Source organism: Natrix helvetica (genome assembly GCF_964273705.1).
Source record: "Natrix helvetica genome assembly, chromosome: 15".
Lineage (NCBI taxonomy): Eukaryota > Metazoa > Chordata > Lepidosauria > Squamata > Natricidae > Natrix > Natrix helvetica.
In genome coordinates, this window is record NC_138565.1 from 8,463,699 (window position 1) to 8,487,044 (window position 23,346).

The 23,346-nt window shown below is 44.7% G+C and overlaps 2 protein-coding genes across 3 annotated transcripts in view; both read right to left on the bottom strand.

Moving 5' to 3' along the window:
• Window positions 1-23,346, bottom strand: part of LOC309399623 (uncharacterized protein) — a 200,301-nt gene that overhangs the window by 122,882 nt on the left and 54,073 nt on the right. The window lies entirely within an intron of this gene.
• On the bottom strand, window positions 2,858-7,486 carry LOC309399628 (uncharacterized protein). 2 transcript variants are annotated; one of them, XM_081967643.1, is made up of 2 exons: window positions 6,723-7,486; window positions 2,858-4,754 (listed from the first exon to the last, which is right to left on the bottom strand). In XM_081967643.1, the coding sequence occupies exons 1-2, from the start codon at window positions 6,946-6,948 to the stop codon at window positions 3,403-3,405; spliced, it is 1,578 nt and encodes a 525-aa protein (XP_081823769.1). In that variant the 5' UTR covers window positions 6,949-7,486; the 3' UTR covers window positions 2,858-3,402. The 2 variants fall into 2 exon arrangements, with proteins under 2 accessions (XP_081823769.1, XP_081823768.1); XM_081967642.1 differs by having other exon boundaries at window positions 6,910-7,485.

Here is a 23,346-nt window from a genome sequence, read left to right on the forward strand (position 1 = left end):
AATTTAGTCCACCTTCCTGGGTGCTTACCTGGGCCTTCCTCGCTTCTCATTCTGGACCCTTGGACTCTCTTGCAATTGTTTTCTGAATCATTGGGTTTCCGCAGAAGGAAACAACTTGCCTGTCAGAAACCTCTTAGCCAAGATGTTGAATGCAAGAATAGCTCCCTTACAAGGAAACCCCCAAAACAACATAGCTAGAATATGAAACTAGAAGCTTTGAAAGATACCTGTGATCTGGGTAGGCAACAGGCGGCCACAGATTTAGCTATTTAGCATAACAATCGTAAAAGCTTTTTGGGGGGGGGCTTTACCTGAGGTAGCCAATAAATATTATAGGCATTATTAGTGGGGGGGGGAAGGGTGTGTGTGTGACTCACCTTGGAGTATAAAAATTGAGTGTAAAACTGTAATCGGGGACTTGGAGGCTTTCAAAGCCTGGGTCCTTCTATCTTGGTACCGAAATAAAAGTATATTCTGGTCTCACACCTTGTGTTTGGTGATCAATTTTTCTTTGACACTAAGCGAAGGCCGAGATTGGGGACAACACAAGGTCCCTTCCAGCTCTGTTCTCTTCCCTTCCATTCTTCATCCTATCCTTATCCTTTTTATCTCCCCCTGTTTATTCAATATGTCTTTATATATAACCATTTTTTCCATGTTAATTAAATTTGGGTGTATATATGCTTCCATCATGGATAGCCAAATAGGCATTTCAATACAGTGGTCATGTTTAAATTTATTCCAAACTAATATCAGGGAGTGTCTAACGTAGTGTCTATGAAAATACTTAATTGCCCATCCTTTTTCATACCATAGGAAGGCATGCCATCCAGCTTGGAGGTCATCACCTTCCAATTTGAGTAATCTTTTGTTTCTTAACATTATCCATTCCTTTATCCATGTGAGAATAGTCACAGTATAGTAAAGTTCCCAATCCAGAACGCCAAATCCTTCGGTTTCCTTGGTGTCTTGCATAGCTTTGAGTTTTATTCTTGATTTTTTCCCCCTGCCATATAAATTTAGAGTCCAATTGATTCAAATTATTTAAAAAGCCTTTTTATAATTTGATGGGAATGTTCTGAAAGAAGAAAATAAATTATGGTAGTACATTCATCTTTATGACCGCAATCAATTGTCATCAGGGAGAATTGTAAATTTTTCCACCTTTCTAAATCTTGCTTAGTTTTATTAATCAAATTAATATAATTGTCTTCTTCATCGAAGACACACTGTTAAATGTATACCTAGATATTTCACTTTTTTAACCATTTGAATACACAATTTCTTCATTAAATCCTCTTTCAAGTCTGGTGTCATATTTTTAACCAACATTTTAGCCCTTGTCCTATTTATTTTCAGACCCGCTACTTTCCCATATAGTCTGTCAATTCTTCAATAAGCCTCAGAGGTCCGGAATATCTTCCCCTCTTACAGCATGCAAAGGGGAGGGGGTGGGAATGTGGTTTGAAACGCTGGAACATGATCCTTGAGAATTTCTGCTTGATATGTGGCCGACTTCCTGGCTTTCCTCCCATCTGGGTCCCTCCCCTCGCTTGGCTCCTCCCTTGTGCCGCTAGCTTTGCGCCTGTCCCTCCCACCCACTGGACAAAATCAGGGGGGGATTGGGGGATTCCCAAAGGGGCTGCAATGGACGGGAACAGACATAGGTTTCCCTCACCGGTCTTGCCTTTCGTGTGCCAGAAGATTTCTGCATCCTGGGAACTGCTCCCTACCCCAACCCATTAAGTCTGCAGCCCCGTCGCCATCTCCAGGTGGTCACCTTTCCTCCTGGGGGAAGGAGGGAATTCAGCTGGGTCCAGATGCTCCTAGACGCCTGGCATGAAGACCTGCTTTCTCTCCCTGCTGGAAGGAAGGGCGAACAAGGTCGCTATCTTTATCATTCACTAAGGGTGCCTTACTATTAGTTTTCTCATCATTCCTATCACCCATCTCCTTCCATTTATGACTGGAGGACTGTAACTTTGTGGCTTGTATCCTTATGATTTATACTATTGTTTCCTGATCGCTTATTTGTACCCTATGACTCTCATGAAGTGTTCTACCTTATGATTCTTGACCTTTTATGTACATTGAGAGCATCTGCACCAAAGACAAATTCCTTGTGTGTCCAATCATACTTGGCCAATAAAGAATTTTATCTGTTCTATTTATTGCCAGCCTAAACGAAGCCTTGAATACAGCGATCCTGCCTTGTATTATAATGATTATGAATTAAATTTCATGGCCACCTGATCCCCGGAGTTTGCAAATGTTAAATCATGTATCTGCACTTATGCATTGTGGGAGGGGGAGAGGGGACAAATAATTAAGGAAAGAAGACAAAAGTGATTTCAGAATACTGTTTTTTTTTTTCATTTTGTGGTTCAGGAACTTCTGTGTAGTTTCTCTCCTTGCCATATTTTGTAGAATACTCTTCATGATACCTGAGTGTAATCATAATTTAGTCCACCTTCCTGGGTGCTTCCCTGGGCCTTCCTCGCTTCTCATTCTGGACCCTTGGACTCTCTGGCAATTGTTTTCTGAACCAACCAATCTCCACAGAAGCAAACAACTTACCTGTCAGAAACCACTTAGCCAGGATGTCGAATCCACGAATAGTTCGTTTACAAAAAAACCCAGAAAGCTACATAACTAGTACATGACACTAGAAATTTTGCAGGATACCTGTGACCTGGGGTAGGTAACAGGTCGCCTGAGATTTAGCTATTTTGCATAGCAAACATAAAAGCTTTGGAGGGTTTGGGGGGGCTGTAATCCAGATAACCAATCAATATTATGTGCATTATTAGGGGTGCTCTTCCTACAATTTCTGCCAGTTGAAACATCTCGCATGTACGATTGAAAAAGTCCTTTATTAATCAGCATGGGAAAGTCTTTCTTAAAATCTTCTTTATTCAACCCTCTTATTGGAACTATAATGATCATGAATATCATAATTCTGTTTGTAAGGACACTGAAAGCTGGTGCACTAGGGACAAATTGCTAACGTTTCTATTTATAGTTGGCCAATTTGAATACGCAATTCAATTCAATTCCTGAGATATACTCTGTGACTTCTCACAATCCCTTGTGAATTATTTGGTGTCGATGGAGTCCTCTAGCCTCAATATAGCTCTACGCTCAAGGCATTTGTAGAGTTTCTCTCCAATGTGGATTATTTGATGCTTAACAAGCTTTCCCCTTTGATGGAAGCTCTTTTCACACTCCAGGAATTTATAAGATTTTTCAAAGGTGTAGATTTTTAGGTGGCTTTGAAGAAGATCCTTTGTTCTGAAAGATTTTTCATATTCTGGGCGTGGGCATTTACATTCTACCTCCTTGATCCTTTGGGGATTCCCAGATGAAGGATCCTCTGCCCTCCTGCCATTCATATGATTTCCCTTAGGAATGGATCCTTTCATGTTTATAAAGGTTTCCCCTCAAATTAAAGCTCTTTCCACACTCCAGGTATTTATGAGGTTTTTCTCCTGTGTGCATCCTTTGATGTTGATAAAGGTGGCTTCTCCGATTGAAGCTCTTTCCACACTCCAGGCACTCATGAGGTTTCTCTCCTGTGTGGATCCTTTGATGTCTATAAAGGCTGTTCCTCTCACTGAAGCTCTTTCCACACTCCACACATTTATGAGGTTTTTCTCCTGTGTGGATCCTTTGATGTCTATAAAGGTGGCTCCTCTGACTGAAGCTCTTTCCACACTCCAGGCATTTATGAGATTTTTCTCCTGTGTGGATCCTTTGATGTACATAAAGGCTGCTCCTCTGACTGAAGCTCTTTCCACACTCCAGGCATTTATGAGATTTTTCTCCTGTGTGGATCCTTTGATGTCGATAAAGCTTGCTCCTCTGACTGAAGCTCTTTCCACACTCCAGGCATTTATGAGATTTTTCTCCTGTGTGGATCCTTTGATGTCGATAAAGCTTGCTCCTCTGATTGAAGCTCTTTCCACACTCCAAGCATTGATGCAGTTTTTCTCCTGTGTGGATTCTTTGATGTCTATAAAGGTTACTTCCCGAACTGAAGCTCTTTCCACACTCCATGCATTTATAGGGTTTTTCTCCTAAATGGGCCCTTATATGGTTCTGAAGACATTGATTTGTTCTGAACGATTTTTCACATTCTGGGCATTGGTATTTCTTCTCTCCTGTGTGGATCCTTTGATGTGTATAAAGGTTGCTCGTCTGACTGAAGCTCTTTCCACACTCGAGGCATTTATGAGGTTTTTCTCCTAAATGGATCCTTTGATGTGTATAAAGGTTGCTCCTGTGACTGAAACTCTTTCCACACTCCAGGCATTTATAAGGTTTTTCTCCTGTGTGGATCCTTTGATGTGTATAAAGGCTGCTCCTGTGACTGAAGATCTTTCCACACTCCAAGCATTTATGAGGTTTTTCTCCTGTGTGGATTCTTTGGTGTCTTTGAAGATTTCCATTACTCTTGAAGGATTTTTCACATTCCAGGCACTGATATTTCCTTCCTTCCTCCTGGATCCTTTGGGGATTCCGGTGTCTTCCGAAAGACCCACCGCCCTCCACGACCGTCTTGGAGTCTCCGCCCGTTTCCTGGTCCCCGCATCGCCCTCCAGGCAGCAGCCTCTTCTGAGGTCCCCTTGGGCTCATCCCTCCTGCAGCCCCGGAGCCTCCCTGCTTTTCCACGCCGTCTCCCGGGGAAGCCGCACAGGGATCTCCTCCTCTCAGGCGGCGTTTCCTTCCTTCCCCCGACAGGGTCCTTTGTCCTCCTGCAGAGGGGGGAGAGAGAGAGAGAGAGAGAGAGAGAGAGAGAGAGAGGGAGAGAGAGAGAGAGAGAGGGAGAGAGGAGAGAGAAGAGAGAGAGAAAGAGAGAGAGAGAGAGAGAGAGAGAGGCGGTGGTGAGGCCCTTACTCAAGAGGCCTTCGCTTGACCCGAAGGAGCTAGCTAATTATCGTCCAGTCTCCAACCTTCCCTTTCTGGCGAAGGTTGTTGAGAATGTGGTGGCGCAGCAATTTCCACTTCACCTTGATGAATCCGACTATCTAGACCCACGCCAGTCCGACTTCCGACCCGGACACAGCACAGAGACAGCCTTGGTCGCGTTGGTCGATGATCTCTGGAGGGCCAGAGATAGAGGTTATTCCTCTATCCTGGTCCTATTAGACCTCTCAGCGGCTTTTGATACCATCGACCATGGTATCCTACTGCGCCGGCTGGAGGGGATGGGAGTCGGAGGCACCGTTTTGTGGTGGTTCGGCTCCTACCTCTCCGGCCGGATGCAATATGTGTTGACGGGGGGGCAGAGATCGACCCTGAGGCCACTCTCTTGTGGAGTGCCGCAGGGGTCGGTCCTCTCGCCCCTTCTGTTCAATACATATGTGAAGCCGCTGGGCGAGATCATCCGTGGTTTCGGGGTTGAATACCATCTGTACGCTGACGACACTCAGCTGTACATTTCAACCCCGAGCCACCCCAACGAGGCTGTTGAAGTGATGTCCCGGTGTTTGGAAGCCGTCGGGGTCTGGATGGGGGACAACAGACTCAAACTCAACCCCTCCAAGACTGAGTGGCTGTGGCTACCGGCGCCTCGGTTCAGCCAGCTGACCCCATCGCTGGCCATAGGGGGCGAGCAATTACCCCCTGTGGAACGGGCGCGCAATTTGGGCGTCCTCCTAGATGCCCGGCTGTCAATGGATGACCATGTGGCAGCCGTGGCAAGGGGGGCGTTCCACCAGGTTCGCCTGGTGCGCCAATTGCGCCCCCTTCTGGATCGGGATGCCCTACGCACAGTCACTCATGCACTGGTGACGTCTCGCCTAGACTACTGTAACGCTCTCTACATGGGGCTTCCCTTGGGACGCGCCCGGAGACTGCAGCTAGTCCAGAACGCGGCCGCGCGGGTTGTCATGGGGAGCTCTAGATACTCCCATGTAACACCACTCCTGCGCGAGCTGCACTGGCTACCTGTAGTTTTTCGGGTGCGTTTCAAGGTCCTGATTACCATCTTTAAAGCGCTCCATTGCACAGGACCTAGTTACTTGCGGGATCGCATCCTCCCACATACATCCCTGCGGCCAATCCGCTCTCACAGGGAGGGGCTTCTCCAGGTGCCGTCCACTAGGCAATGCCAGCGGGCGGCGCCAAGGAGTAGGGCCTTCTCTGTGATGGGCCCAACCCTCTGGAATGACCTCCCCCCCCATATCAGAACTACCACAGACTTCCGCTCCTTCCAACAAAAATTGAAGACTCACCTGTTTCAATTAGCTGGCCTGGCATAACTATAATTGTGACAACTGTTACCTCCTGGAAACATATTCTTACCTGGTTATTTATAGGGTAAGGTTTTAAATTTAACTGATTTTAGGGTTTTTAGAACCATATTTATATTCTTCCGTACAGTTCTTTTAAATTTTTAACCTCCTCCTTATGTGTATTTATATCTGTATTTATATTTGTATTTGATACTTGTTGTTTGTTGTGTGGACTGTACACCGCCCCGAGTCCTTTTCGGGAGAGGGGGCGGTCTAGAAATTCGAAGAAAATAAAAATAAAATAAAGAGAGAGAGAGGGAGAGAGAGAGAGAGAGAGAGGATCACGGCCGTGCCCTGTTCCCTGCAGGGGAGGCCCAGGCCGAAGCCTACGCCCAGCGTCTCCCCATCAGACGAGGCCTCGGGCGCTCAACCTCTACCTGCTCCGGGGGAATTCCTGAACAACTCCCGACATCCCCTGCGCCCTACCTGCCTCAGGCCGCATGCGCACCCGAATCGGAAAAACTATTCCCTCCCCTCCTCTGTATCTGAAAATGAGGGCCAGACCGGCCTCTGTGTCGTTTTCGCCCAAGCTCCGCCTATTCCTCTCCTGGCACCGCCCCCTGCAGCTCTCTTGGTCCGATTGCGGAAGTCGGGAAGAAAGAGCTTTTCCTACCAGATCGTGACATTTGCAGTGGGAAACTTCTACGCTCATCCCTTCTGCAGCCCCGTAGCCTCCCGGCCTTTCCCCACCGTCTCCCGGGGACGCCGCGAAGGGACTTCATGCTCTGGGGCGGCTCTTCCTTCCTTCCCCCTCCGGGTTCTTCCCTCCTGCAGGGGAGAGAGAGAGAGAGACGGCTGAGTCCCCTTTCCCGCAGCCTCCACTTCCGAAAAGGACCCTCCAGGACTGCGACTCCCAGCATCCCTTGCATCATCCGGGCTCCTCTGTCGCCGATTCATGAAGCTCACTAGTTGCCCGTTTGGTTTCCGGAAGTGGAGGCTTCACGCCCTTTCTTCCCCAGAAGTTCCGCCTGTTCCTTTGCAGAGACCCATCCCAAGCAGTCCTCCTGCCAATCGCCGCCATTGGGCATCCGTCTTCCTTCATCCAGCCAGAAGGCGCCTGCGCGGTGTTGATGGTTGCTGTGGTTCCCCGCGGAGGTTGGGGCGGAGGGCTCCCTTTGATCTTTGGGGTCCTTCTCCCCCCTCTTTCTCCCTATTGAAGTCGGGGGCTCTTCTGGGGCGGAGCCTTTATAGCCGCCTATAAAGGGGAGCCAGAGGGGTCCAGTGATGGAGGCACCGGAGGAGAAAGCAAGAGACGCTCTTTCGGTCCAGCCCACCTCACTGGGTTGTTGTTGGGGGAAGAGAGGAGGGAGGGGTCACCGTGGCTGGAAGGGGGAGGGGCTCAGAGAGCTCCAAAGACCCCTCAGTCCAACCCTGAGCTCCAAATAGTCTCCTTCCTTTTCTTCACATCTTCTCTGCCTCATTTGCAGAAATAATAAAGAAAAATTCAAAATTCATGCACAAAAGGAGACCGTCTCTAATTAAAGAGGACCTAAGGCTGTCCTTCTAATGGTTCCTTATAGTGAATTTTCTCATAGAAATCAATACCTCATTGTTGGGAAAAGGAAATCATGCAATGTTGATATGATCCAAGTTGGATTCTTTCTGGGTCTCTTTAACTGCTGGATCCCTCAACATTTGGAACTTGGGTAAAAGAGGGTCATGTCTGCACCTAAGCAGAAATAATGGAGGGAGCTCACCTGGGATGATGGAACTGTAAGGTTTTTCAACGCAGCTCAGAATCTTTTAAATCCAATGAAACTCTGAACATGAGGCTACTGATCATCAACTCTTATTTCTAGCTAGAAAGCAAAACTGGGCCACCATTTTAGTCTCCCCCCTTAACAGCGGGCAGAGAGTAAAGCAGGCAGGGGCATTATCATCTCTCAGTAGATTGCTGAGAATACACATTTTAAGTTGCAGCAAAGAAGCAGAACCCACATTTTCTATTTCACAGGCTATTTCAGCTTTGCAATTTGCCCAGAGGCTTTATCTCCTCAGTTGGCCCATTAGGTTACAATGGAGCTCAGCTCAGCAGGGAATCAAAGGTCAAGTTAGGCACCCCCTGTACATGCTCTAATCCTTCCAGGGACCCTTTCAGGACAAAACACAAAACAGCATGGCAACACAAAGGGTGCAATAGGAAGTTGACCCGGAGCTGCATTAATGCGTAGAGCTTCCCTTGACAGAGGCAGTCTACATGCAACAATCATTTTTTTTGAGTAATGTGCAGTTTGAGTCATTTCTCTGGTTGCCTCATAAAGACCTTTGCCTGGCATTGTTGCAGGTAGAAAAGATGGAGAAAGTGAGGTTTGATAGGACACCTGTCATCTCCATGGGAATTCTGATGGCTTTACGACCTCATCCATGCAGGCTAAACTGCCTGAGTGAAGATGCCATCCAAGAGGTTAGTCAGTCTTCAGAAGGGCTCCTGGATTCTGGGAAATCTTCCCTCTATTTGTAGCCAATTTGAGAGGTTATGGAAAAATAAAACTTTTCAAAAATGCAAAGTAAATGTCTCATCGCACTGAAGAATTTTCCATCCCAGAAATATTCAACTGTTTTCTAATCAGCTAGAAACGATGCCTGACCAGGTTTTGTAGGATTGTGTGGGACACGAGGCATCCTCTCCACAAGCGCTGTGTTACCTCTTAGGAAGAGAAGGTGGATCCGGGGAGGGAGGGGCTGGTAAGGCTGCTAGAGGGAGGGAGGGGCTGGATGACTCAGCCCTGCTTGTCTCTGGGATGTATTTTGTGGTTATTGTTTCTGAAGGTTGGTTATATTGCCCCCAAGCTGTACAGGTAGTGCTAGATCTTTACAAGTAGTAGTAAGCAAGAAAACGGCAGTGTTTTTATTTTACCCTGACATCATATAAAAGGTTGCAAACTCAGAAGATATAAATATGGGAATTCTCATATTCAAAATAAAAGGTCTCATCCCACTGAAGAACTTTCAGATCCAGAAATAATTGAACTGGTTCCTAATCAGCTAGAAACGATGCCTCAGCAGGTTTGGCAGGATTGTCTGGGACACGAGGCATCCTCTCCACAAGCGCTGTGTTACCTCCTGGGAAGAGAAGAGACTCTGCGGTATCCGAAGCAGCACATCAGATTCAGTCACTTTTCTTGAAGAAGAATGAACCTTCTGAACCCGCAAGACTCTTTTTTCCATTATATATTCTAAATGGGCTGTGATTGTGTGTGTGTTTTGTGTAGCATATGTATGGATATGGATATGGATATGGATATCATATCCATATATATATCTTTTGCTCTCAAAAGATATATATATATCTCTCAAAAGATATATATATATCTTTTGAGAGCAGGCATCAGAATTTCCTTTTTTTAATGGGTACCAGTTTGCTCATAGGAAAAAGTAACAATAATGATTATCTTATCAAACCTTCATTGAGATCAGTCCATTAGGGTTTGGTCAATCAAAAAGCATAAACTTCAAAATCTAAAAATTAATCATTCACCTTGAGGTAAACAAATCTAATTAAATACTTATAAAGTAATAACTATATCTGCATGGCCTGCTCAGCTTGGCTGGTCTTAGATTAATTTTGCTTGCAGTCAAATTAGCCCTAGATTCAGCCACGGCACACTTGCTCCAATTAGGCACCAAGTGGGATGACCATTTAAAGCGAATTTATTAGGGTATTGTAGCAAAGATATTTCTCTCAACGAAAAGAGGGAATTCAGTACACAGAAGCAGCTTTCATTTTATACTCCATACAGGGAAAAAAGTATAAAACAAGAGTTGTTTGTGTGGAAGAAATCAGGTTGAATAAAAATAGATTTTTTTAAAAAAAATGAAAATATTTTTATTTAAATCACTTTTTTATTTTTATCAAATTTATTTTAATAAAATGGTTTGAAGATAAAAATCTATCTAAAGATAATTTTCTATTTAAGATGCATAAATAATTTAGTTTATTCAGCATGAAATGATGCTCAGTTATGTAGCATGAAGCTGTATTTTCCGCCCTCAACCTCCTGAATGCAGGGGAAGAGACAGGACCCCAAAGATCAAAGGGGGCTCCTTGCCTCACCTCCACACAGGAGTAGGGATTTGTGCAGGCGCCCTCTGTCTGGTTGAAGGAAGGTAGGCGCCGTTTTGGCTGATGAATAGAAAGCACAGTAATGGGGGACTTTCACTATCCAGCCAACGGCGGAGTCCCTACTCTCTGCACCCAGTGGGAGATCAAACAGGCCCTTAACGAGTTTTATTTCATTCATCTAAAACGTTCTTTCCGTTAACTCTGTGCAGCTCCCAAAAAGCAGTTTTAAAAACTACACAACACATTAAAACCTAAAACATCTTTCCAGGGCTCCGCCTGGGCTCATCCCTCCTGCAGCCCCGGAGTCTCCCGGCCTTTCCTCGCCGCCTCCCGGGGAAACTGCGTCGGGACCGGGCAGGGCTGTTCCCCGGAGCCCGCTCTCCTCCAACTCCTGGGCGGCGCTTCCTTCCTTCCCCCGCCGGGCTCCTCCGTCCTCCTGCAGCGGAGAGAAAGCGGTGGGTCACGGCTGCGCCCCCTTACCCGCAGGGTCGCCTAACCCCAGACCTTTTTCCGTCGCTCCTCTGATTTCGTCCCTGTGGGCGGGGCCTCTTCCTCTCCTCCCCTGTCGCTCCAGTACGATTCTCCTATTGCGAAGAAAGCTTTCTCTTCAGGGCGGGAGCGAATTTGCATGCGGCGCCTTCTACGCCATCCCATTGGCGGTGCCCGCTTCGTGACTCCGCCCCTCGTTCTTTACTGGAGTGGTCCCTTCGTCGCCTGGACTCAAACCCCCCTCCGCCGCCCCCCCCCCCGCTTTGGCTCCGCGCCTGCGCTGCTGGCTCTTCCCATCCCCCCCCTCCGCAGCTCTTCCAGGGCGGCCTTTCCGCCCCATGCTGGTCCGTGTTCGAGGCGGGGCTTCTCCGACAGGCTGTTCTGATCCCGCCCCCAAAGTGTCTAAGGAGGGGAGGGGGGAATGGCGGGTCATCTGATCCCCCTTTTCTCTGTCCACCCACCCCTTCCCCTGCTCTGCCCCCCACCCTCTGCCCTTCTTTTGTTGCCCCCCCCCCCCGGCCCCTTTTCCTTCTCCCCTCGCAGGATTGTGCAGAAGGGAGACTTAAATAGGGGACATGATTGCCCCCCACACACACAAAGCGCCTAAGGAGGGGAGGGGGGAATGGGGGTCGTTTGTCTTTCCCTTTCTCTGCCCCACCTCCCCCACCAAGCTCCCCACACTTTCTCCCCTCTCAGGCGCCCCCAGTTTGCTTTGGAACTGGCCATAATGGCTACAAAAGTTGATGGAGTTAGCAGAGGCGGCTAAAAGGACTGATTTAAGGACATAATTTTGTTTCTACTTGGAAACCACTTTTGGACTTTGGGCTTAAGGTGGGGAAAAAAACTTTGATTTTGGGTTTTGTCAATGAAGCTATGTATTATATAAAAGTAAATATTTGAAGTGTTGTTTATTCTACTGGCATTTCCAGTTTGGTGTGGAGCTGAAAAGAAATGAATTTCCTCCCCTTTGGGAGACTTTCACCTTTCTAAAGAGGCTTCTTTGCTCACCTGAACATACAAATGCAAATCACCAAGTCATTCAAGCAAAGCAAAAATGGTTGATTAAGGGTCATGTTTTTTTCACAGGGTAAAGAAATATAATATTCATTCCAAGTGACAAACCAATAAGCAAATGAACAAACTGTCATTCCCTCAGTGGACAATAATGGCTGCAAAAGTTGATGGGAGTTAGCAGAGGTAGCTAAACGGACTGAACATAATTTTGTTTCTACTTGGAAACCACTTTTGGACTTTGTGCTTAAGGTGGGGAAAAAAAACTTTGATTTTGGGTTTTGTCAATTTGATTTTATGCTACAGAAACTATGTGTTATATAAAAATAAAAAGTTGAATGTTATTTATTCTACTGCATTAAAAGAGTCAAGGAAATTAATGCTTTCCCCTCTACCGGACTCTTTCCTCTCTTCCTCCACTATTTTACCCTAAACTTGTATTTTTCTTTGTTTTGTATTTTATGCTATGATAAGCTGCAGCGTCGCCAGCTGCATTAGGGAGGGCTCATACATGAGATGAAATAAAAGAATGACAGCAAAGTTTCCTTGAGATGATATGAGCCCCGAATGTGTTCTGGAGCCTGCTTTTATTAAGTCAGAAGGCATTCAAAAAGTTTCCGTTATACATCGTGTGATTACATGATTGGTTACCTGCTTGTGGCAGGGCAGAACTAAACAGGTTAGCATACAGCCATATAATTGGTTAAAGCTTTCCATAGGATGTGGTTTTTTCTCTCCTGTCCGGAGTTCTCTGGACAGGCTCTGTGGTTAGCATTTCTTGCATAAACAGCAGGTGTTGAAGCATAGCAAAGGATGTGGTTTTCAATTTCGTAAGGCTACCTTGTCAGGTTGTCTTTCATTTAATGTGAAGCAAAATTATTTGACCATTGCAAAAGATCCCAACATCTCCTCCTTTCTTTTTTTATTTCAATGGAAAGGCTGTGGCAGTTGGAGCCGGAGTGTGGCCCAGGCCCCTCCGGGCCCGAGATTCACTATCACTCACTGACCACTGGATACAAGGTCAAGTCCTCCGACTCAGCCTGTATCGTTGACCTTACCCTGATGTTTTTCTGAGGAGATGTTTGTATGGTTTGCAAAGTGAGCTAAAGGATTGACTCATCCTCTTCACTCACGATGAAATTATTTGACACCTCATCCTGAGGTATGGGTTGGTAGGTCCCTCTGCTTTCAAGGTCCCAGAGGGTATTCTGGGATTGCAACAGCATGGTCTGCAATGAATCTATTCTAGATGTAATAAATGTAGAAAAGCGATTAAATAAGCATGGACCAATTGTGCACGCTAATACAAGCAAAATTAATGGTCCTATAAGAGCACTTAGCAAAGTGTTGAGCTAAGGGGAAAGGTTATACCAGTTTCCAAACCATCCTTGTTGATCTTCCTTCTCCTGTTTTCATTTATTCAGGCCTTCTCTTGAGTTTTGTCATAGAGTCCTGCACTATGCCAGAGTGGTCTGCATAAAAACAACATTCTTCCCTTAAGGCCACACATAACCATAAAAACAACATTCTTCCCTTAAGGCCATACATAACCCCCCCTTCTTTTTTTAAAAAAAATAAATCGAGTCCTCTTCTGTTTTGCAAAACCACTTCTGAGAGGGAGGTTAAAGATTGTCATGTTAGGCAAAGTATTGTTAGGAATACAGTCATGTGGATGTAACTTGGGATGGAATTGGCAGACATGGCGATCCGGAATTCACAAGGTGTAGCCTGGGAGTATAAAGTCACACATCAATGGTTGCAGACTCAGGAGACGGGGAGGCTGGCAGCGGAGATGGGTGGGGTGCTGGTGCAAAGTAGGGCTGGATAGAGCGACCAGGAACCCACAAGACTTTGTCAGGCAGTTGGACCGCTGCGTAGCCTCTTCCCCAGGTGATGAGATCAGCGGGCCCTCTCCAGGCAGGATCTGGGAGTTGGCGATACCAAACCTGAGGGCGGGGGAAAGAGAGGGAGGGGGAAGAAAAATGCCTTGTGGCAGCAGAGGAGGCAGGAGTGCCAGTCAAGTTTAAAAAATTCAAGGAAAATAAGCATAAGTTCAAAATGTTTTGCACCGTTGGGAGGTTAGGGAGGTTTTTCCCTTTTTTGTCAATGTGTCTGTCTAATGCATGTTTTAAGGTTTGGTTAGCCCTTTCAACCAAGGCTTGACCTTGGCTGTTATAGGGAATGCCAAACTTATGAGTGATTCCCCATTTCGAACAAAAGTCAGCAAAGGCACTGCTGGTATAAGCAGGGCCATTGTCAGTTTTGAGTTCATTTGGACGTCCCAGCGATGCAAAGGTACGAATGCAATGATTCATAACATGCTTGGTGGATTCACCCCTTTGGGGTGAAGCCATGATGAACCCAGAAAAAGTATCAATAGATACGTGAATATACTTCCATGGGGAAAAGGAAGGATATTGGGTAACATCCATTTGCCAAATTTGACAGCATTCAGTTCCTCTGGGATTGACACCCATAGGAATGGAATGAGACTGTTTACTACAAGTAGGACATTGTTGTAAAATTGCCGAGGCTTCGGCAGCAGTGATGCCAAATTGTCTAATGAGAGCCTTTTTGTTTTGATGAAAGTATGAATGACTTTCCCAAGGAGTGGGAGAGGTAAGAGGAAAGACAATTGTAGACGCAGAAGCAGCAGTGGCAGCTGCATCAGCACGGTCATTGCCTTCCTGGATGATGCCAGGAAAAGGTTGATGACTTCTAATGTGAGAAACATGAAATGGATTTGACCTAGCATTGATAAAAGATTGTAAAGCTAAAAATAATGACATCAAAGAAGATTCAATAGAGGGAGATAAATAAGACATGTAGACGGAAGAAATAACTTGGAAAACATACAAACTATCTACTATAAGATTAAAGGGTTGATGTTGAAAGTGTTGAAAGGCCAATAAGGAAGCAGCTAATTCAGATCGTTGAGCAGAAGTTTGTTCAGATGTGGTTTTAATTATCCATTCACCATCCTGTTGCCAAGTGCATGCACCAAACTGCTTGCTGCCATCAGCAAAGACAGTGACTGCATTAGCAAGGGGAACAGGTGAGTAGGGGGAGGACCACTGAAAAGGTACAGAGTTCAAGAGAGATAGTCGAGGGTCATGGGGAGCATGACAAGACACTTTACCAGGCCAATCCGCAAGAGCAAACTGTAGGTGGTCACAAGTGGAAAATAAAGATTCCCAAGTAACAAGAGAGCAAGGAACAAACAACACAACAGGCTCGAAGCCCATGAGGGCTTTTGAGCGATTTCTAGATTTTATTATTAAATGAGCAAACTGAGAAGATTTCTGAGTGATAGAGGTTCGAGGAGTGTGAGATAAATGTATCCATTCTAAAATAAAAAGTTTTGGAGGAGAAACAACCTGAACAAGGGCAGCAGTGGGAATGACAGGGGTGTTGATGATTAAGATTGATAAAGGGATATTTTCTTGCATCCTATCTACCCATTTTGTTGATAAGGCTTCATTAACTAATTTTATAACAGCATGATGTTCTTGAGTTAAACCTATTCTATCAGAAGGATGTTTTCCTAAAGTTAGTGCAGAAAAAAGAGGAGACAATTGATGAGTAGTAAGGCTTAAATAAGGACGGGTCCAGTTAATGGAACCCAAATATTGTTGCAACTGCAAAAGAGTAGGATTATCAGGAAGTTTTAAAAAGGGAAGGACAGGAACAGATTGAGAGGCAAGGACCTTGTGTCCTAAATAAGAAAAAGGATATGAAGTTTGAATTTTATCAGGGGCAATATGCAAACCTCCTTGTTGTAATATGGTTTGCAGTGTAGGAAAGGTTTTGAGGACAGTCCCTTTGGGGCCAGGGGCTGCTACTAAGATATCATCCATATAATGGTAAATTAAAAATTGAGGAAATGCCTTTCGATATGGTTGTAAAATTTGGGAAACATAATATTGACACATGGTAGGTGAGTTTAGCATTCCTTGGGGCAAGACTTTCCATTGATATCTGGAAGTAGGTTTAGAATTGTTGAGTTCAGGGACAGTAAAAGCAAAAAGATGTTTGTCCGCAGGATGTAAAGGAACAGAGAAGAAACAGTCTTTTAAATCAATAATCATTAAGTCATAATCTTGAGGGATAAGGTTAGGATTGGGTAGGCCACACTGGAGGGCCCCCATGGGTTGTAAAACGTGGTTGATGAGGCGCAAATCATTCAGAAGACGCCAATGGCCTGATTTCTTTTTAATGACAAAAACAGGTGAATTATATGGGCTAACAGATGTTTCAATGTGGCCTTTTTCTAATTGTTGAGCAACTAATTCTTTTAAAGCTTGTAGTTTTTCTATAGGTAATGGCCACTGGTCCACCCAAATAGGGGTCGTAGTCTTCAATTGCAATTGAAGTACAAATTGTTGAGGGTTCATTGTAATGTGAGTTTGCCTTTAAGTTGTGACATTAAATCTCTTCCCCACAAGTTGATGTGAAAAGGCAAAATGACAGGCTTAATGTGGGCGGTGATGGTACTGGAGTCTGAAGTGACAGCAAGCCAATCCTTACTAATGCGAGCTGACTGAGATCCACCTACCCCTCTGACGGCCGGGGCGGAGTCAGTGGGCCAATGGGAGGGCCACTCAGCAGACCGGATTACTGACACGTCAGCTCCAGTGTCTAAAATACCAAAAAAGGAACGCCCATTGAGTTGAAATTCAGCAGTAGGGCGAAAGTGCCCCACAGTTTGTTCTAAGGCCAACGCCTGAGAAGATGAATCCAGAGCAATCATAGTGGCTACAACATCTCCCTTTTTTATAGTAACTGGAGAGTTGACTATGATTGCTAAGGCTAAGTCAGAGAGAGAGTCAGAGGAACGCAAAAAAGGAGAAGCAAGCACCCCCTGAGCAGTAAGATCAAGATTAGGCATAACAATGACAGGCAGAGATGGAGGCAATTGGATAGAGGTTTGTGGAGAAATAAAAAGAAAATCAACTTTTCCAGGAATTACATAGTCAATTGTATCATTAGCAACCATAGGGTATGACTGTGACCAAACTTTAGAATGTTCAATTTCAGCCTTTGGGGCGGGGCTAGCTGTAGGCCCCTCAACTAGTTTCCCGACTGTTGCTGGTTTTGAGATGATGGGCTTTTGGGAAAATTTTGATGTGGCTGAGACTGGTTGGTGGAGCGACACTGGTTTGCCCAGTGAAAACCCTTTTTACATTTAGGGCAAACAGTGGAAGGTCTGGCCATGGTTGGGGAGGAATAGCGATTAGCGCCACCTCCTGGTGCTTTGCATTGATTTTTAAAATGTCCTGGTTTACCACAGTTAAAGCAATTTTCCGTAGGGCGCGAAAATGGGAGCACCTCAGAAGCAGAGGAAGAAGAAGACGGAGCTAAAGACGTGGTTATGGCAGAAGCTAAAGCAGCCATTTTATGACTTGTAGTACCCACAATGCGGCAAGCCTGTAAAAGGTCCGCTAAAACAGTACCAGGCTTATTGGCAATGGGTTGAAGCACCTTTTGACAGTCAGGATTTGCATTTTCAAAAGCCAATTTCATCATTAATTCATTGCGAGCCTCCACATTGTCAATTTGTCGTTCTAAAGCCAATTGAAGACGACTAATAAAAGATGCATAATCTTCATTTGGGTTTTGCATAATTTTTGAGAATGTTTGTAGGGGAACACCTTGGTTGTCATCTACCTTTCTAAAGGCAGCAAAAGCAGCGTCCTTAATTATTGGAAATGCTGCTCTGTCAGACAAAATCTGTTGTGCAATGGTTGCACGAGTGCCAGTCCCCATTAAATCATCTAAAAGTACGTTTTGAGGAAGGCCACTAGTGACAGCAATGGCAATTTGTTTTCCATATTCTGAATTCCAAATAACATATTGAGAGGGAGTTAAAATCATTCCGAAAAGAGATTGCCAGTCAGCTAAAAGCATTTCAGCAGTAGCCGAGGAAAGTGAAGTAAGCAAGCCAAGAACATAGCGAGAATGAAGACCATAATCCCTGACAGCGGCTTTAATGTCTCTTATATTTTTATAGTTGACATGATGGTGGATAGGTTGGACTGCTGCTCCGGCAGGAGCTCCCTGTGGAGCTGCCCAACTTACTGGAAACAGAGCAGAGGTCTCAAGGTCTTCAGGGTCGATTTGACCCTCCCGTCTAGCCTGATGGAGAGCTTGGACTATAGATCCTCCTTGAGTTTGTAAAGGAGGAATTGGAGCAGTCGCTCTAGGATGGCTTAAGGTAGAGAGCGAAGCCTTTTCTTTTTGAATTTCATCGTACGGGGGAGGTACGCCACCTCCTGGCTTAGAAGGTGAATTAGGATCATATTTATGATGAACAACTAAACATTCCATAATTATGCGCCAATTAATCACTATTTGAATAGGTGCTCTAGGAGATTGATGCAAATATTCCCCCAATTTGATCCATATAGAGATTTTTAAAGTCCCTTTCTTAGGGTAAAATGGAAATTTTTGCCAAATGTAAGTTAACAAATTCCTAATCTCCTTTTTCTTTATTCGTGGTAATTTTTTACCACTTTGAGAGGCGATCTTAGAAGTAGCATCGATTAATTCCCCCAATTCCTTCAAATGACCTATTTGAGGTTGGGAAAACTTTCCACCCATAACTCACGAGATCCTGTCGTCTTTCAGACGGACGATTTGCGCGGCTTTCCTCAGCGATGAGAATGGGCAGTTCGATCTAACGGCTCCTTCGCAAAGAAATCACGTCGGGGTCACCAAAATGCAGCGTCGCCAGCTGCATTAGGGAGGGCTCATACATGAGATGAAATAAAAGAATGACAGCAAAGTTTCCTTGAGATGATATGAGCCCCGAATGTGTTCTGGAGCCTGCTTTTATTAAGTCAGAAGGCATTCAAAAAGTTTCCGTTATACATCGTGTGATTACATGATTGGTTACCTGCTTGTGGCAGGGCAGAACTAAACAGGTTAGCATACAGCCATATAATTGGTTAAAGCTTTCCATAGGATGTGGTTTTTTCTCTCCTGTCCGGAGTTCTCTGGACAGGCTCTGTGGTTAGCATTTCTTGCATAAACAGCAGGTGTTGAAGCATAGCAAAGGATGTGGTTTTCAATTTCGTAAGGCTACCTTGTCAGGTTGTCTTTCATTTAATGTGAAGCAAAATTATTTGACCATTGCAAAAGATCCCAACAATAAGCTAATAAAAACTGAAAACAAATAATTAAATGCACTGATTGCTTGTGAAGTTTGAAAAGCAGAGAACATTGATTCCAGATAAAAGTCCACATGTGACAAATTGATGTCTTAGTATTTCCCAGCTGGATTTGTGTCTTTCTTGAAAGTTGCAGGTGTATTTAGACACTCAGAATACTCTGTGGTGTAGTAGCTGAAAAAGCAACTTCTCACATATTAAAATAAAGAGCCTTGGTCAGGAAGGGGAAAACATGCATTCTTAAACTTAAAAAAGAGGCGCAGATTCCCATGTTAAAAAAGCTAATATGTCATGTCAAATTCAGGATGAAGCCTAAAATGTGAAGCTAAAGGATGACACACTTCGTTTAACTTGCAGGGTAAAAAACAGGTGCAGACTGCCATGGTAAAAGCTAATATATCATTTCATGATAAAGCCCTAAAATGTGAAGCAACAGGATCACACACTTGTGGGTGCTTCATCCCTAGATGTTTTTTTACAATAGACTGAACAGCCACTTGTTTCAAATTAAAAGGATATATAAATATTAAGTATTAAATTATACCCACTTCGTATTATCATATGTGGCGGGCATGTCCAAAAGGAAAGAAGTTTTGGAATAAAACCCATATATGGCTGGAAACTGTGATAACACAACACACAGACCTAAAACCAGAGATATTCTTGTTGGGCACGCTACTAGGAAATTACAATAAAGGCAATATATGTGTAATTCTACATATTGTAATAGCAGCTAGGATTGTATATGCACAATATTGGAAAAATGAAGAAACCTCCAGAGATGAGAATATAATTTTAAAAATATTGGAATGTGCAGAAATGGATAGGTTAAGGTTAAAAATGAAAAAAAGACAACATGGGAGTTATTTTACAAATGGTTAGTCCACAAAAACAGAGGTTAGATGGTTGGAAATATGAGAAAATGTGGATTACATGAGAAAGATTTAAAGTGGATTAGTAAATACTTTGTTGGTTATCCACTTGATATCAATATGGAAGATATTACTTTTTACCATAATGATTGTTATTATCTACTATATGTATATCGATATGATTGCAACGATTGTGATGATTTTTATAGTTTGACACTTCCAGCCACATCCAGAAAGACTTTCTCCTCAGTACATGGGCAGTGAGGAGGCATGGGGGCTGCTGGGGCAAACAGCCCCACCCTTTGCTTTGTGCTACAGTTAAGGGTCTCCGTGCCGGGAGGCCAAAGTCCCACTTCTCTGCTGCAGAAAGGAGGTCAGCTAGTGGAGAAGGCCAGGCCCATCCCTTTCTCCAGGCTGCGGCAGACCAGAAGAAAACAAAAGCTGTTGCAGTGATCATCTTGGCCGGTATACTTGAATGTATCGCTAACTTATTGTTTTTGAAGTATGTGTCTCTCGTGATTTGTTGAAAGGGCAGGTGGGGGAAGGAAGCAAAAAAGTTTTAATTCCTTTCCCCCTCAAAAGTCGAAGAGCTGCCAAATTAATTCAAAAGGACAGAGATCTCGGAGTAGAGAGAAAAAATAAAAATTGTTGAATAAACTTTTTGTGAGCAAAGTTCTGTGGAAATTATTTTCTCAACCCTCCGGGACTAATGCAGACAGAGGAAGACAGTTTTTAAAAAGGACATCTTGTTACACATCAACACCCAAAGTATGAAGAATAAGTGAACAGTCTTAATACATGAGAGCAAAGATGACATTGGTGCAGTTACTGAAATATGGTGGGAAGAAACCAGGAGGATTTAAAATGTTCAAAACAGGCCTAATAAAAGAGGAGGAGGAGTTGCATTAAACCTTGGTAGAAATGCAAAAGAAAAGAAAACCACCTTGAATGCACTTGGGCTAATATGAAAGGAAAACTGAATGAGATTGCCATAGGTATACTCCGGACTACCCAATCAGAGGAATTAGATCAGGGGTATCAAACTCAAGGGTGCTTGTATATGGCCCATGGGGGTGTCCTGGAAACAACAAAGGAATGGCCCACTGTGTGCAGGGATGTGTGCAGTCCTACTGGGCCCCGTTTTCAGCGGTGATGGCCTCCTGCAGTCCTCTGCCAGGAAAAATGTGCCCCCCACAGCTCCATTTTCACTTGCAGTGCATAAGCAAAAAAAACTAAAAGCAAAAGAAATGTTCCCCCTTTTGCATTTGAGCATGCAAGAAGGGACATGAAAGGGAAAGAAGCGGAAAAGAGGGCAAGAAAGGAAAAATAAGGAAAGGGGAAGGAGGAAGAATGAAGAGGGAAGGAAAAAGAAGGGAGGGAGGAAGATTATAATGAGAGAGGGAGGGTCTGAGGGAAGTCCTGCCTTGGTCACTTAGCCACCCCAGGTTTGTGGGATTGAATTGGTTGTGCTCTTGGTCATGTACTCATGTCTGACAGGATATGTGGATTGTCTGTAAGGAACCTTGATTCTTTGAATGGTGATAATTAACTCCTTATGTGTACTTTTACGTGTAACTAATTATCTTTTGGTGCTTTAGACTTTCATGTGTATTGAATAAATAGAGTGTGCCGGGCTTTGCCCTGGGCTACTCATCCCTAGGACAATCCTTGTGTCCGACTCTTTCATGGGTAGCCGGGAAAATCACCACACAGGTTCCCCCAACAGAAATGACCATGAGATGGCCACACCTACCCTGAAAACACCCCCCCCCCGGTCAAACCCAACCATGATGCAGTCCTGAATGAAATCGAGTCTGACATCAGGGAACTAGATGAATCTTTTGCTAATTATTTAGTTGATGAAGAAGCACAGAAATGCTTTCACAGTCCTTTGACAACTGGGAAATACCTAGTCTCTGCACCTAATGGGAGATCCAAGAGGTCCCTAATGAGTCTTATTCATTTAAAACATTCTTATAACTGCCCATCTTTCAGTCAGCTCTGTGCAGCTCACAAAAACCAGTTTTTAAGACTATACAACACAAAAACATAAAACATTGAAAATAAAAACCAACAAACAAAAGACTGGCATCAATCCATGCCAACTTCTCATTGTCTGATCTCCCAGCGCCTGGGGAAAAGCCAGGGGTTTAACGCTAAAAGGGTGGAGTCCCTTTGAGAATATGGCTGGTATCTCACAAAGGTTTGTTGGCCTTCAAGAGTCCCTCGTAGCGGTTTCTGCTGGAAGAGGAATCCAATTGACAGAAGTTTCAGGTATCTGGGGAGAGTCTCTACCGACATTTGTAAAACCAACATAGATTGTATCAAACAATGACAGGGAGAAGCTCTTTTAGACCCACAACAATAAAAGCCAAATTAGCCTTAGATTCAACCAGGGAACACTTGCTTCAATTGGGATCTGAGTGGGATGATTATTTAAAGGTAATTTATTACAGGATTGTAGCAAAGAGATTTCCATCAATCAATCAATCAATCAATCAATCAATTTAAATTTATTAGCCGCTCCCTTTCCGAATAGGACTCGGGGCGGCGTACAATGGAGTAAAAAACATATAACATTTACATAAACCCATGACATACATAAATACAAAGACACACATGTACGGAGGAGGTTAACAGATACAATACATAGACAATTAAAAACCATTAAAATACCCTAATTATAAAACCCCATGTACAATCCAAATTCAAAATGTTAAAAACAGACAGTCAGGAGGGGTACGAGAAAATTACGGTTGAGCCAGGCCAGATAGTTGAAAGAGGTGGGTCTTCAGTTGTACACGGAAGGAGCGGAGATCGGAAGTAATCCTGATGTCACGGGGGAGGTCATTCCACAGGGCTGGGCCCATCACAGAGAAGGCTCTGCTCCTGGGTGTCGCCCCCCGGCACTGTTTGGCGGACGGCACCCGGAGAAGTCCCTCTCTGTGAGAGCGAATTGGTCGTAGGGATGTGTGGGGCAGGATGCGATCCTGCATGTAACTAGGCCCTGTGCCATGAAGCGCTTTAAAGATCATAATCAAGACCTTGAAACGCACTCGGTAGACCACAGGAAGCCAGTGCAGCTCGCGCAGGAAAGGTGTTACAGGGGAGAATCTAGTCCTCCCCATGATCACCCGCGCGGCCGCGTTCTGGACCAACTGTAGTCTCCGAGTGCATCTCAAAGGAAGCCCCATGTAGAGAGCATTGCAGTAGTCCAGGCGAGACGTCACCAGCGCATGGGTGACTGTGCGTAGGGCATCCCGGTCCAATAAGGGGCGCAATTGGCGCATCAGGCGAACCTGATGGAACGCCCCCCTTGCCACGGCTGTTACATGGTCATCCATGGACAGCCGGGCATCCAGGAGGACGCCCAAATTGCGCACCTGTTCCATAGGGGCTAATTGTCAGCCCCCAATGGCCAGAGATGGAAGCACCTGGTTGAACCG

Coding starts and splice junctions, on each gene's coding strand:
- LOC309399628 (XM_081967642.1), bottom strand. CDS start 7,168: ATGATGCAAGGGATGCTGGGAGTCGCAGTCCTGGAGGGTCCTTTTCGG. Junction 4,755..6,909: donor ACTGCAAATGTCACGATCTG/GTAGGAAAAGCT, acceptor CCCCCTCTGCAG/GAGGACAAAGGACCCTGTCG.